The sequence below is a fragment of the Tyto alba genome, unplaced genomic scaffold (assembly GCF_018691265.1).
Source record: "Tyto alba isolate M040663 unplaced genomic scaffold, T.alba_DEE_v4.0 Super-Scaffold_6, whole genome shotgun sequence".
Taxonomy (NCBI): domain Eukaryota; kingdom Metazoa; phylum Chordata; class Aves; order Strigiformes; family Tytonidae; genus Tyto; species Tyto alba.
In genome coordinates this window covers 48,391,946-48,404,760 of record NW_024881327.1, presented here as the reverse complement: position 1 = coordinate 48,404,760, position 12,815 = coordinate 48,391,946, and the positions used below count along the sequence as shown (strand labels likewise).

General features: G+C 43.9%; 1 protein-coding gene across 7 annotated transcripts in view; it reads right to left on the bottom strand.

The window, feature by feature from the left end:
- The window catches only part of CTBP1 (C-terminal binding protein 1), a 247,526-nt gene that overhangs the window by 70,775 nt on the left and 163,936 nt on the right, over positions 1-12,815 (bottom strand). Inside the window, exon 1 of one of the 7 annotated variants that reach the window (XM_032987375.2) lies at positions 1,490-1,696. The exons of 4 other annotated variants lie outside the window; for them this stretch is intronic. In XM_032987375.2, the coding sequence (XP_032843266.2) occupies positions 1,490-1,529 (40 nt within the window). In that variant the 5' untranslated portion in view covers positions 1,530-1,696. Of the gene's footprint in view, positions 1-1,489; positions 1,697-12,815 lie in introns of those variants that run through there. 2 more of the 7 variants (XM_032987374.2, XM_032987373.2) reach the window with 2 other exon arrangements.

Below are 12,815 nucleotides of genomic sequence, written 5' to 3'. Positions count from 1 at the left end.
GGCATCAGGCTACTTGCCAAGGGGCTCAAATGCTAAATAAAGGTATTTACATCTTCTAAGACCCAGGAGAAGGAATCAGTGCGATGTACTTGAAACATATACGTACATCGCAAATATGATAGTTAATTTGAATTCACTGGGAAAATAGATACACATTCACTTCGGTTTATTAGGCCTCATTATTTTCAATGAGGCTAAAGGGATGATTATCTTTAGCTGCTCCATCACGGCCTAAAAGCAAACATTCTTCCCGATAAGGACAGCAGTTATTAAAATATAAGGTGATATTAAATTGTTTAATTTTAGTTACAACAGGTGAAATTTTGAAAACCGTAACTGGTAACTGTTTTCTACCATTATTCTGTCCAGATTGGAACCATTAATGAAATCCTGACTTCTGAATTTATTTTTTTAGAGGAAAACAAAGCAGCACAGCAGACTGACTCGTATCTACATGGTAAACAGGCTTATTCTCTGCTTTGTAGCCTTCTTTTGGAATCATTTGCTTACAGAATTATAATGTTTATAAACAGAATCGACATTCTGTCTCCTTATGTCTGGGGGAAGAAAAAAAAAAAAAAAACAAAACACCACCTTCAGATTAACATGATAATTTATGCCAAGCAATTCTGGAGGCATATCTGTAACATCACCCTATGCATATTATTCATGTTACCTTAAAGACCAGTAGCAATCCATAAATGCACTTGCTAGCACATGTTTTTTGTTGGGTTTTTTTTATTTTTTTTATTTTTTTAAAAAAAAAAGGCAAGAAGAAAGGAAAATAATACAAATTTAGGGAGAAGAGCCTTACCTCTCAGATCCATAACCCGTCCGCAGATTTAGCAAAACCATTTCTACAGCCAGGCCTTAAGCACTTTTTACAGCAATAAAACGCTGCTTTTAAACTTCCTGTTTATTGAAATATTAGCACGGCTTTTTTCCTCCATGGCACTTTACCAGCATTTCTCTGCAGTTAGATGCCAGGGCACCGCTCAACCCAAGAGCGAATGGGACCGGGGGGGGGGGGGGGGGGGGGGGGGGGGGGCGGCGGGAAACACCCCAAAATTAACCTTCAGAAGGCAGTTTTGACTTTTTTATTTAAGGATGAATTAGACCCGCAGCAGACTTCCACCCCCCTGACTGCGCCTTCACCCGCCCCCCCCTTCCCCCGCGTTCAGTTTTTATTTCTATTTATCCTTATTTTTTAATTATTCAAATATCCCAGCCACCGCCAGCAGCTCCCAGGCAAAGTTGCGCCGGCGATGCGGCCGTCAGGGGAGCCCCGCTCCCCGCCGGCGGGGGAAGGGGTGGCGGGGGGGGAGCTCCGCGGAGGGGCCGGGAGCGGCGGTGACGGGCACACAAAGCGCGTTGGCGGCGGGGACCGATCGCACCCCCCCCGCCCCCCTCACCTCCCGCACACCCACCCACAGCCCCCCCACCGCCGCGACCAGGCCGGCGCGACGCCACGCGAGAAACGGCCGTTTACCTAGAGGCAAGCCCTTGTTGAGTAAGTGGGAACTTCCCATTGAAGCGCTAGGTCCGCGCTGGCCGCGGGGAGGAGGCCGGAGGGGCACGGCCGCTCCGCGACGGCGAGGCTGGCGAGGCGAGCACCGGCCGCCGCGGCATATGGCGGCCGCTCCGTGGGCGCCCCTCCGCTGAGGCGCCTGCGGCGCGCGCCCGCGCGCATGCCCGCCCGCCCGCCCGCGCGCCCCCGCCGCGCGCACGCGCGCCGCCCGCCGATGGCGGGGGGGGGGGGGGGGGAGTGGAAAGCGGGGGGAGCGGCCGCTGCCGCCGCCGCCGCCGGGGGCGGGGCTTCTTCCGCGCCCCGTGCTCGATCTCCTGGTTGTAGGCAAGCACCGAATACAGAAAGACAGCGGGGCGGGCGGAAGCGGGCCTAGAACCTTACGCTCCATTGGCAGGCGGGTTTTGGGGGGGGTTGTTTTGTTTTGTTGTTGTTTTCGGGGGTTTTCTGTGTGTTTTGTTTTTTTTTTTTCGGTTTTTTTTTTTTGGGGGGGTGGGGCGTGTTTGTTCTGGTTTGAAGTGTTTTTTTTTTTCCTTTTGGTTGGGGGTTTGCTTTTTTTTTTTGTGGTGCACCAAAGCCCTGAACCGATCACGTAGCCACTTTCCGCCTTGTCTCGCTTTGCTTACACTTCAACAAAGTTAACACTAGCTGCATTCGACCACCGTCCCTGACACCCCGAAACAGCGGTGGTTCTGGCGGGCCAGTATTTTTTTTGTAATTCGGCTAAGGCCTTTCCCTCTTATAAATTAACAGGGATGAAAAAAAAAACCCAAAAAAACAAAAACAACAAAAATCCCAACCAACCAAAAAACTGCCCCAAAACAAAGACACAACTCCAGAACACTCTCATTTTACCCCTAGTTAGTAAGCGAGGATTAGCGCCTGCTGCGCCCTCAGAGCCGCACTCGAGGCCCAGAACCATCCCTGCGGCCCCAGAAGTGAAGCAGCACGGCTGAGATGGGGCCGGATTTTGAGGAAAAGCAGTGAATTGGCCCAATGCTGTTATTCCTTCCCACTGGGGAATGACCCTAAACATTCGGTCCTGGGCGCTGGCCCCTCTTTGACCCCCGCTCCCTCAGCGCAGACGGAACACCGCGTTACCCGTGGCAGGCTGTCCCGTCTTTCCCATCAAGCGGCCCCTTGGCAGCCCCACGGCCAGGCCCGGGGGTCCCGCTCTGCAGCTCACATCCCTGCTCCCACACAGGGGGTCCCCACGCCCCGATACTCCTCGGGAAGCGCCACGGACGGTACGAAGAGGCCAGTGCTGCTGTAATCTGGGGGGGAGGTTCGGGTGGATGTGTGTCTATGAAAAAATAACCAAACTCACCCCAGCACAGGGTCAGCCCTCGGGAAAGGCTGGTGGAGCCAATGGGCTCCTTTTTTTGTGGGGAAAAGGAAAGCCGGCCCTCAATGCACCTGAACACGGGCAGCCGTGCTGAGAAGCCCCACGGGTGACAGTGTCCACACCATGCCACCGCCACCCACCTCGGGACACACACAACCGCCTACTTTCACTGAGTGGGAACGAGCAAACACGCAGCATTTTGCCTCTGCACTGCCCAAAGCGCAACGCAGACAGAAATTTGGGTCTAAACCGGGCATTATCGCCAGCGCCACCCCCACCTCCCTTGTCCCCCGACCCCGCCATTCGCCTCCCCGCCGAAGCAAGCGGTGGCGGCGGCGGACGAAAACCAAAATCGGTCAGCTGACGGCAGCCCCGCCCCGCCCGCGGGAGGGCGGCGGAGGCTCCGGCGCCGCCATGGCCGCGCGCCGCCGCCTTTTCTCCGCGTTTCTCCTCAGCACCGGGAGCCGGGACCAGCCGTCTGGAAAACTTTTACGCCTCTGGCCCAGCCGCTCCTCTCCTCCTCCTTCTCGGCCGCGGCTGGGAAGGGGAGGCGCGGCCGGGAGTAGAGAAGGGTGTCCGCTCGTTCCGTCCCCTCCCCACAGACGCGCCCGGCGAGCGTAAATCCCATCTTTGGTTTTCCCCAGAAATAAAACGCTCGGTTTCGGTCAGCGGGTACGCCGCAAACGGGCCCCAAAGCCCGCGCTGCCACAGCAACAGGGGTGCCGGGGGGACCAGATAACGACGAGGGAGGGGACAGGTCAACCTCTGACAAAATTACTAGCGTTATTTTCCGAGCTCAGCGGTAAGCCAGGGCCTGGTTTTACTCAGACGGCGGGAAAGGGCAAAGCTCTTACCGGCCTGGAGGCGAGGGCAGGGGGGAGCGAGCTCTCCCTCCATCGTGCCCAGCTCCCTGCTCCGAGCTCCAGCACCTCTCGCACGTTTTTAATCGCTTTGCGGGATGATCGTGAGGGCTCATGCTGCTGACCGCACCGCTGAACTCCGGGACCGCGGGTGGTTTTCAAAAACCGGCACACGGAAAGGGAGGGGGCAGACATGAAGATTTCAGAGCTTTTGGGGATTCTGCAGGATTGGTCTGCAATACTGACAATGCTCGTGGTGATAGGTGGTGAGTGACATGCCTGATACTAGTAGCAAATCATCTCTTCTGTGCTTTTGTATATACACAGGCTGTAGATTTTCCTGTGTTTTTTTACAGGTTTTGTTTGTTTGAGAGGGGAATGTTTGAACCCAAAGGTTATAAATAGTGGTTCTATCCTCCAAGTTGTGTGAATTCCAGGAATCCTTTCAGGGCACAAGTACTGAATTTTAGCTTATAGGCCGCCTTTAGAAACTCGGCTTCAGTTCCCTAATAACTTGTTTTGCCCTATCAGTCTGCAGGTAGTGTCCATTTCATGGGTTTATCCAGCAGGATCGGGAGTTAACTCCCAGGACAAGTTTATGCAGTCTCTAACTTTCTTCATTTTCCTCCTGTATTCATGGGAAAGCCTTTTGTGGCTCGGTATAGATGTCTCAGACATTCCTGAAACAACATAGTTTCTCTAGATTCTCACTGTGCATCACTAGGGCAGCATCTAGCCAAGCGCCTCATGTGGGGTTTGTATAAATAAACAAATTTGGTTTTAATCACTTTAAAGTGGCTAACCACTTTATTGCCATGTATAGATGTTAGCAAATATAAAAGTACATATATATCAAAGCTGAAAGAAGAAAATAATAATTTTTTTTTTTTTTCACTACTTAAGTTGCCATGTGGCAAAGTATCAGCAGGAACAATCATTAGGGGTGGAACAAGCTTAAACCGCAAGTGAGGTATCTATGAATGCCAGTTTGGATATGGAAGTATCCCTATGAAAAATGAATAGTGGAAAATGAAAATTCAGAAATTAAATCAAGATTCAAATCCAATTACATTTCTTATATAGAGAAATGGATACAGGCAATGAGGCCATTTCCTCGGTGGGGTTACATGACTGGGCAAATGTTTAGTTCTAAACTGGAACTGCTGCTTCAAGGAGGGAGGGGAGTGTGGTACAAAATATTATGACAAGGGGAGTGCTCTAAGTGAGGATAAGTTGGCATGATGAACAGATGGAGTATTCAATAACAGGAGGTTATTAATACTGCAGTTTGGTATTCTCTATGCTACTTCATGAAGGGATTCATATGCTTGCTCTTTTTCCTTTCTGATTGTATGCAGACTTAACAAATACACATACTGTAGGTAGTGCCGGACTTACTTACCTGCTGGCGCACGCACACACGCACACACACACATCACAAATTCATGTTTCCTGGGAAAACTAAGGGCTGGATCTCAGCTGATTGTAAGTGGACCAACTGTGTTCCTTTCAATAGCGGAAAGCTGATTTGCACCTGCTGAAGGAGAGAGGTTATCTGACCCTGTCTCCCCAGTCAAAAGGTCTCTCCACCCTGCTCTTTGACAGCTGCCATGAGGCGCCTGCTCTAGGGAATAAACTATGAAGATTCTCAGGATGGAAAAAAACAAAACAAAACAAAAAAAAAAACAACAAAATAACCCAACAGCAACTGAAGTTTTCCTTCAGAACACAACGCAATGCTCTTTCTGTTTAAGAAAATCAGGCTCGCTTTCACCCAGAGTTCAGTCCTCCTCCCTTACGTGGCTTTCAGTGGCCTGATTTTAGACTGGATAAGAGAAAATTCAGGAGCAGGCCAGCTGACTCCAGTCAAACCTTCCACGGCCCTCATCCATTTTACTGCCCATGTTCTCCAGCTCCCTTCTGGGTCACCAAACGTTCAGTCATCTTCACATCTTTTAGACTATGGCTTGTATAGCTACAGTATTAGTAAATCTTCCACAAAACATAACAATCCCTGTCCTCTTTATCACATTTTGGCACTGCTGTCATTGTGACTATATTTTTTCTTTAAACAGTAATGTTACACAGCTGAATGTCTTCTGTGCTCTGCACTAAGAATTAATGCATTTTTCAAAGCCCCCAAACTGTTTCATGGCTTCTTAAGAGTCAGCTGGAGGAGCACATGTGCTGAAGAGTAAATACATTGTTTTAAATGTATCTGTTAACAGCCATATGTATAATTTAAGTACAAGTTTTATTCCCCTCAGAATGTCTAATCATAAGGGCATGACCTTACGCTTTCACAAATTAGATACATTAGGGTATGATATCTTTAGCAGATGTGACTTTGAAGATACTGAAAGAGGAAGTTTTACTGTTGTATCGTCTAAGCAACGAGCCAAGATGCATGTTGAATCCTCTCTAAAGTGAATAATGAGGTTTGACAATATTCTTAAATCTAGATACTGAGATTGTGTACTTACAGATTTTCTTTAGTTTGTCATAGATGTGCATGCTGGCCTTTTCATGCATGTTTTTGCTTTATTATCAAAGTTTTTAAAGCCATCACTTTGAAAGCTTTATGCATTTTTAAATCAAAATGTAAGATTACGTTTCAATGGAGTATCTTTTGTGAACAGCAAATCTTGCAGATGCTGTTAGGAGACCCTAAAAGGGATTTACGTCAGAAGAAAAGAATGGCTGGATAAAACTGGCCCAACATTTAAACTTCATTCTAAAAATAGATCTTTAAAATGTGTGATCAAAATAAGTCAATACAATTTATTTAAAATCTGGAAGGATGACTCTGTTTGGATTTAAATCTTTCCTTAATTCTTTTGCTTAGATCCTGAATAGCAATTCCTTATAAAACACACATACAGAGATCAGTCTACTTTCATTTTGCAGTTGCATATTTTTATTAGAGCTGCTTTTTTCATGTATAACTTCCTCTGTGTGAAACTTCCCGCTGTAGGAAATTAATGCTTTCTGGTTGATGTGAAAGAGAAAGGCCATTTTGGAGAAACATTTTCAGCAGGTTCTGAGGGGAAAATGGAAAAAAGAGTAATTGACAAAAGGAAAACACTTCATCTTTAAGAAATGGTGGTCATCACAAGCATGAAATGAAATAGAGGGCCTTCATCTACTGTAAAAAAGAAGGATTGCTGAGGGATCAAAGTTGTAGATTAAAGTTCCACTTAATGAACAAGAAGTTCAGCTGTGTCAAACATTCAAAGTCATTTCTGAAATGCCAAATGTTCATTGCTCCTTTCTCAGAATGGAATGGCTATACTAGCTCTATGCTGGAAATACCAGCCATACAAAAGTGAAAAAGCTTGCAGTGTGCAGAATGAATGGAAGAATAAATTCCCTTCAAACCAGTGAACACAAAAAAAAATGCTCTCCTCTGATGTTATCTGTATTAAGTGACTAAGGGATTTTCTTCTTGATCTCACCCTCTTCACACAAGTGCTAAAAACACAGGAACCAGGGTGGAATTAAATCCTCTGTATTTTCTGGTTACCATGAAATGAGAGGAATAATTTTCCCTCTAGTCAGGAGGAGTTAACAGACCATTTCCAGGAAGGTCTGTGTTCTGGCTGAAGAGAAAAAGAAGATAGAGATGAACAGAAGAAGAAACCTATCGAGAACCATTAGTGGACGTCAGCCATTGTCCATCTGTTCACAGTGGAATAAATCCAGACCTGAAGGAACAACTGCAACCTGCCCCATATGGCTCGCTCCCTTCTGCGCTGGCAGGGCTGCTTTGGGGATTTGACATTGGATGAGGTAAAGGAGAAGCAGCTCAATCTGTGTTCCCAGGAACGAACAGCCAATTCATATGAAAGAACAAAAAGTGGGTTAGTAACCCAGGAGAAGGTTTTCTCCTTCTCACCTGCCTGAGATCCCGGAGCTCATTCAAACTTCATACATTGCAGAGATACTATGCTGAGGCTCCTACTGGTAGTGAAGTCCTTAAAAACCTAGCTTCAGCTACTAACAAAATTACGTGGGCAGTGGATAGCCCCTCAATCGGCGAGTGATACCACTGAATCAGCTGTCTCCCAAGGTGTTCAATAAAGGCATTTGGAAAGAACAGATGACACAAAAAAATTAATTCAATATCCTTTCAACATAATGAACTAGCATAACAACAGTCTGCCTTCACTTTTACAAAACTGGATTGCAGCAAGTTACTATTGAGTAGTAATTTACTTCTCAAGTTTTAAATCAGTCTGGGTCTGGTCATATATTATTTTCGATATGATTAAGGGCAGGAGGCTCATACCCATACAGAATGGTTATGACATCTGATTGTCTCTTTAAAATTATAATGAAAAACAGATACTCTTTGTGATGCTGCATGAAAAGAAACAGACATACATAAGGGATCAAACCCTGCAAGTCTATAGTAGGTTCAGTAACCTGTTTGGTGGTAGTAACTTTGCAGGTAATACCAAGAATAATTAACCATCAAGTGGCCTAAGCAGAACCAGCGTCTGTCCTGAGTGAAGTTGCTGTTGTGTGTCTGTCTTCAGTCTTAGGACAGACGCAAAAAAGCTAATTCAGAAGTGATGTGCAAGAGGTACACTCGCCTACACGGATTCGAGGGCAGGTCACTGCCTGTGCCACTTCTGGGAGAAAGGAGATGCATGCTCAGGCTCGAGACTTGATCTCCACTCTAGCTCCGAAGCCCATAAGTACTTCAGATTTGCCAGTGTTACTCCAAACACAAGGTGAATATCTGCTCAGAAATGCGATTAATTATTTTGGGCCTGGCGCCATACTAAAGTGGCAGTACAGGCATCTCTGGGAGATGCTGGACATTTGTACCACTTTGGACTAGCAGTAAGTTAGTGGTCTCTGTGCTGCAATATAATTTGAGGTCTATTATCCTCCACCTCCTCTTTAGTTCCCTTACAGCACACTTGGCATCTTATTTTCACCAAAGTTGCACAACAAGTAGCCAGGAAAAAAGCTATAGTTGGATCAGAGGTAATTTTAAAACTCCCAAACAATTATATTCACACTTATAAACGTCATTCATTCACTAGGTGGCATACAGAATGTCATAGTTCCTTGTTCGAAACACATATCACAAAACTGAGGATCCTCTCAGAAAAAATAGAGGAAGGTATGAAATCCAAGCAACATCTCACCAAGCATTCATTTAGAGACTTTTCTCTCAAACTAATCACGAGGCTTAGCAATCTGAAAAACTACCAAGGAGACTAAAAGATGCAAGAAGCAAAACAACGTCTGTTACATGCAAATGTCCATTTGCTGTCAAGGGCCTTGAGCACAACCACGCGCTGGGATTATATACATTTATGACATTGAAACAAACTCTCTTGTTTTGTCAGATTTACTTGGGATGATTAGAAGCTATCAGTCTTGAATTTCCTCCCCTTCCAAATTGAACGCTGGTTTCTACCCTCGTGAAATACCGCACTACCAGCACTCCACTGTCGCCTAGCACTAGGATAAGAGGATGGTTCATTGGTGAGCAAAAAGTGACCTCTAGTGAATCACCACACCAGCTCCTGAGACACACAACATCTCCCTGGCAGTGCCCTGCCTTTCACTGCCTGATCGCCACCACATACAACTAAAATCTGGTAACGCTACACTGTAACACTAGTCAGCATCTGTACAGCATGGGCCAAGCACTTCACACACCTTCAGTAACTTGCACTTTGCACAGCAGCTGTAACAAATGTCAGAAAACACTTGCACAACAAAAAAACTGAACATGTATGTTTGATCAATATAAAAACTGCCTACAGATAACTATTAGAGAATATAATGGACTATGATAAGTGTAAGCTCTAACTGGCTTTTTTCTTTGTTAACTTGTTTTAATTAAATTTTAAAAGTAGTATATCCAGAAATTTGTAAATAAAGTAAGAAAAACATTCTACTAAATATGTAAAAATAATAATAATCTCCATGAATAGCCCCTTGTACTCTAAGAAGACAGGAAAATTAGAGTGGAGAAAAACAGTAGCAAAGAGACGGGCAGTGAAAATCAATTCCATACTTACAACATATGGAGCAATACAGAGGCTAGGCAATCCATAACACTGTGTGGTCGATGATTTTAGAACAGTAAATAGAAACTAGCAAGGTTTCATGCTTATAACACATACACCATTGGCTGCAGAAACACATTTCACGTTCTCTGCCTCCATATATCTAGCAACATACTAATATTTTTATACCCCTCTGTCCTGGTTTCAGCTGGGACAGAGATAATTCTTTAGTGGTTTTTTTTTGTTTGTTTGGTTTTTTTTTTTCTCTTCCTTCTTAGTAGCTAGAATAGTTCTGTGGTTTGGATTCAGTATGGGATTTGAGATGAGAAGAATGTTGATAATGTACTGATATTTTTAGTTGTTGCTAAGAAATCAAGGACTTTTCAACTTCTCATGTCCCGTCAGTGCACAGGTACACAAGGAGCTGGGGGGGAGCACGGCCAGAGCACCAGACCCAAATTGGCCAGTGGAATATTCCATATCATGTAACGTCATGCTCAGTGTACAGAGAGGGGTTGATCGGGAAGCTCCACTCGGGTTTTCGGGGTGGTGGCTTGAGGATTCTCTCTTCTCTGGGATCACTGGCTGGGAATGGGCTGGGCATCAGTCAGCGGGTGGTGAGCAATCCCACTGTGCATTACCCATTTGTATTTGCTACTACTACTGTTGCTATTATTATTTTAAATTTATTGTATTACAATTATTAAATTGTTTTTCTCTCAACCTATGAGTATCCTTACCATTAACCCTCCAACTCTCTCCCCCATTCCCCGGGGCTGGGGGAGGGTGAGTGAGCAGCTGCGGGGTGTTTGGCTGCCGGCTGGGTTTAAACCACAACACACTCCTCATATGTATATATTTTTCTAACAAACATTTTATAGACAATTATTGGGAGGTACACCTCTTTTCCTTTTACTAAACCAAAACAAAGTGTTTTGTGCAGCTTTTTTACTTCTCATTCTCAACATTTAAAACTCAGTAGCTGAAGAGTAAACTGCAAGAAATCCTTATCCCTATGCAAGACTCCTAAGATGCAATTCAAATCCTAAAGGACATCAGTTTACGTGCCAGCTTATATAGTGAGATGGTAACTTTCTGTATATTGAAAAAGCTCCCTTTATATTGCTGTATAATGTAAAGAGAGAAGCAGACTGTTATCCTGGCATAAATACTGCCTGATCATAATACTTATATTCATATAACATACAATTTCACCACAGAAGAAAGTTGATACAAATAGGTGATAATCAGTATCAGCAGATTTACTGCTACTTGAGTTTTGTATGTAATGACAAATACCCTGACTTACGGAGTAAGGCAGCACTGTGCATTATGACAGGTTGGTATTATTTAAACATTATTGGATAAACTTTCCAAAGACCTTACCATATTACATGAAGAAAGATGCTGCAGAGATAACACATCTCATGAAAATATTTGCTTTGAAATGCTATCTTTGAAACGGTTCAACTCCTCTACACAAGAAAACACCATCTGACAGAGATTTTTTTTTTAAATTTGTATCACAGCACAGCACAACTGTGGTCCTACAAGCGTCTTTTGGGAACTCCATCATCTCACAACTACCATTACTCTCAACAGCAGAATCATCAGGGCAGTTTTAAAGACAGTTACTGTTGTGCCAGGCAGGCGTTGGCAAGGCGGCTGGGCTGATACACCTGCACTGTTTGTGATTCATGAAGACATTGTGGAAAGCCCACACAGAGTTAAGCACGAGCTATAAACAAAATGCATTAAAATAAACAAAATTATTTTCTGTGATAGTTTTAAAAGGTAAATTTCCTGGAACAGGCTACTGACTAGGAGAGGACTTGAAATACTGTATCAGCTTCTGAAACCTGTTTCAGTTAATGCACCATGTTGCTTATCTTACTCTTTCCAGGTTTTTTTCATTTATTTTGTGTATTCATAAAGTATTCAGTCTCTTAAGATATGCTGTCTTTTTCATGAAACAGGGTATCTAATACTGCTTTTCTATAATGAACTATGATTTTTCACTATGTTGATGTGCCATTTAAGCCATCAGGTCACAAGAAACACAGTGAGCAATTAAAAATCTGCACCACTGATGCAATCAAAAATTTTTAAGTTTTAATTTTTATCGCCTAATTCTAGGGAACATCTTAGGGTATACAAAAATTATTTTTTCCCTTGCTTCAAATTCTCGTGTTTTCTTTGAGTCCTATTTATTCCTATGACCAGCAGAAGAGTCATTGATATTAGAATGAGCTTTTATTAATTTGTATTATGTTACATATCTGAAAGAATGATCACAGTACAGGCTTGTACATCACCTTGAGAAGAGTAGAGTTCAGCAGACATACACAAAAAGGGAAATACTACCATGCAAACAGATTGGGTTCTTAATTAAAATGATTCGATACGCTTTATGAACAGTACAAGTTATATCACAGATGATGAAGTTACCTTAGGAAAAATGTACTTCAAATTAACTAGTAGAGGCTGAAGACAACTGAGCTGTAATAATAAGTAAATGTATATAGATAATGTATAAATAATTAATTAGCTTTTCCTGAAAGACCTGGAAACAAATGAGAATACTTTCTGTATCGCTGTACTGTGCTGATCTCTAACTAAAGTGGCTTCTGAGACCCGTGACCCAGAAAGGTTAAAGTTTGTGTCCTTCCCAGAGGCTGCACCTACATGATTAACATCACAGAGAAACCCACATCAGAAAGAACTATCACAAGAGAGGAATGAACAATAATTCACGTAGATAATAAATAGTCAAAGAAAAAACGCCCACCCTACCTTGGTTCAGTAAGAGTATTTTGAATGTTTTTCCTTTTAAGCACCACAACTGTAACTTCTGCTAAATCCCAAGTACTGAGGGAAGGGATGATTTTTTTTTTCTTGAGGTTATAAAATCACAACCAGAGTTCTGTATTCTTCTCAGTCTACTCCTGGATCTTTTCTGACAAGATATTTCCAATTGTGCTAAAATCTATGGATATTTTGAGATGGAGACAGATGTCTGTGAGGCTGTAGGCTGAGGTCATCAAACTCATCTC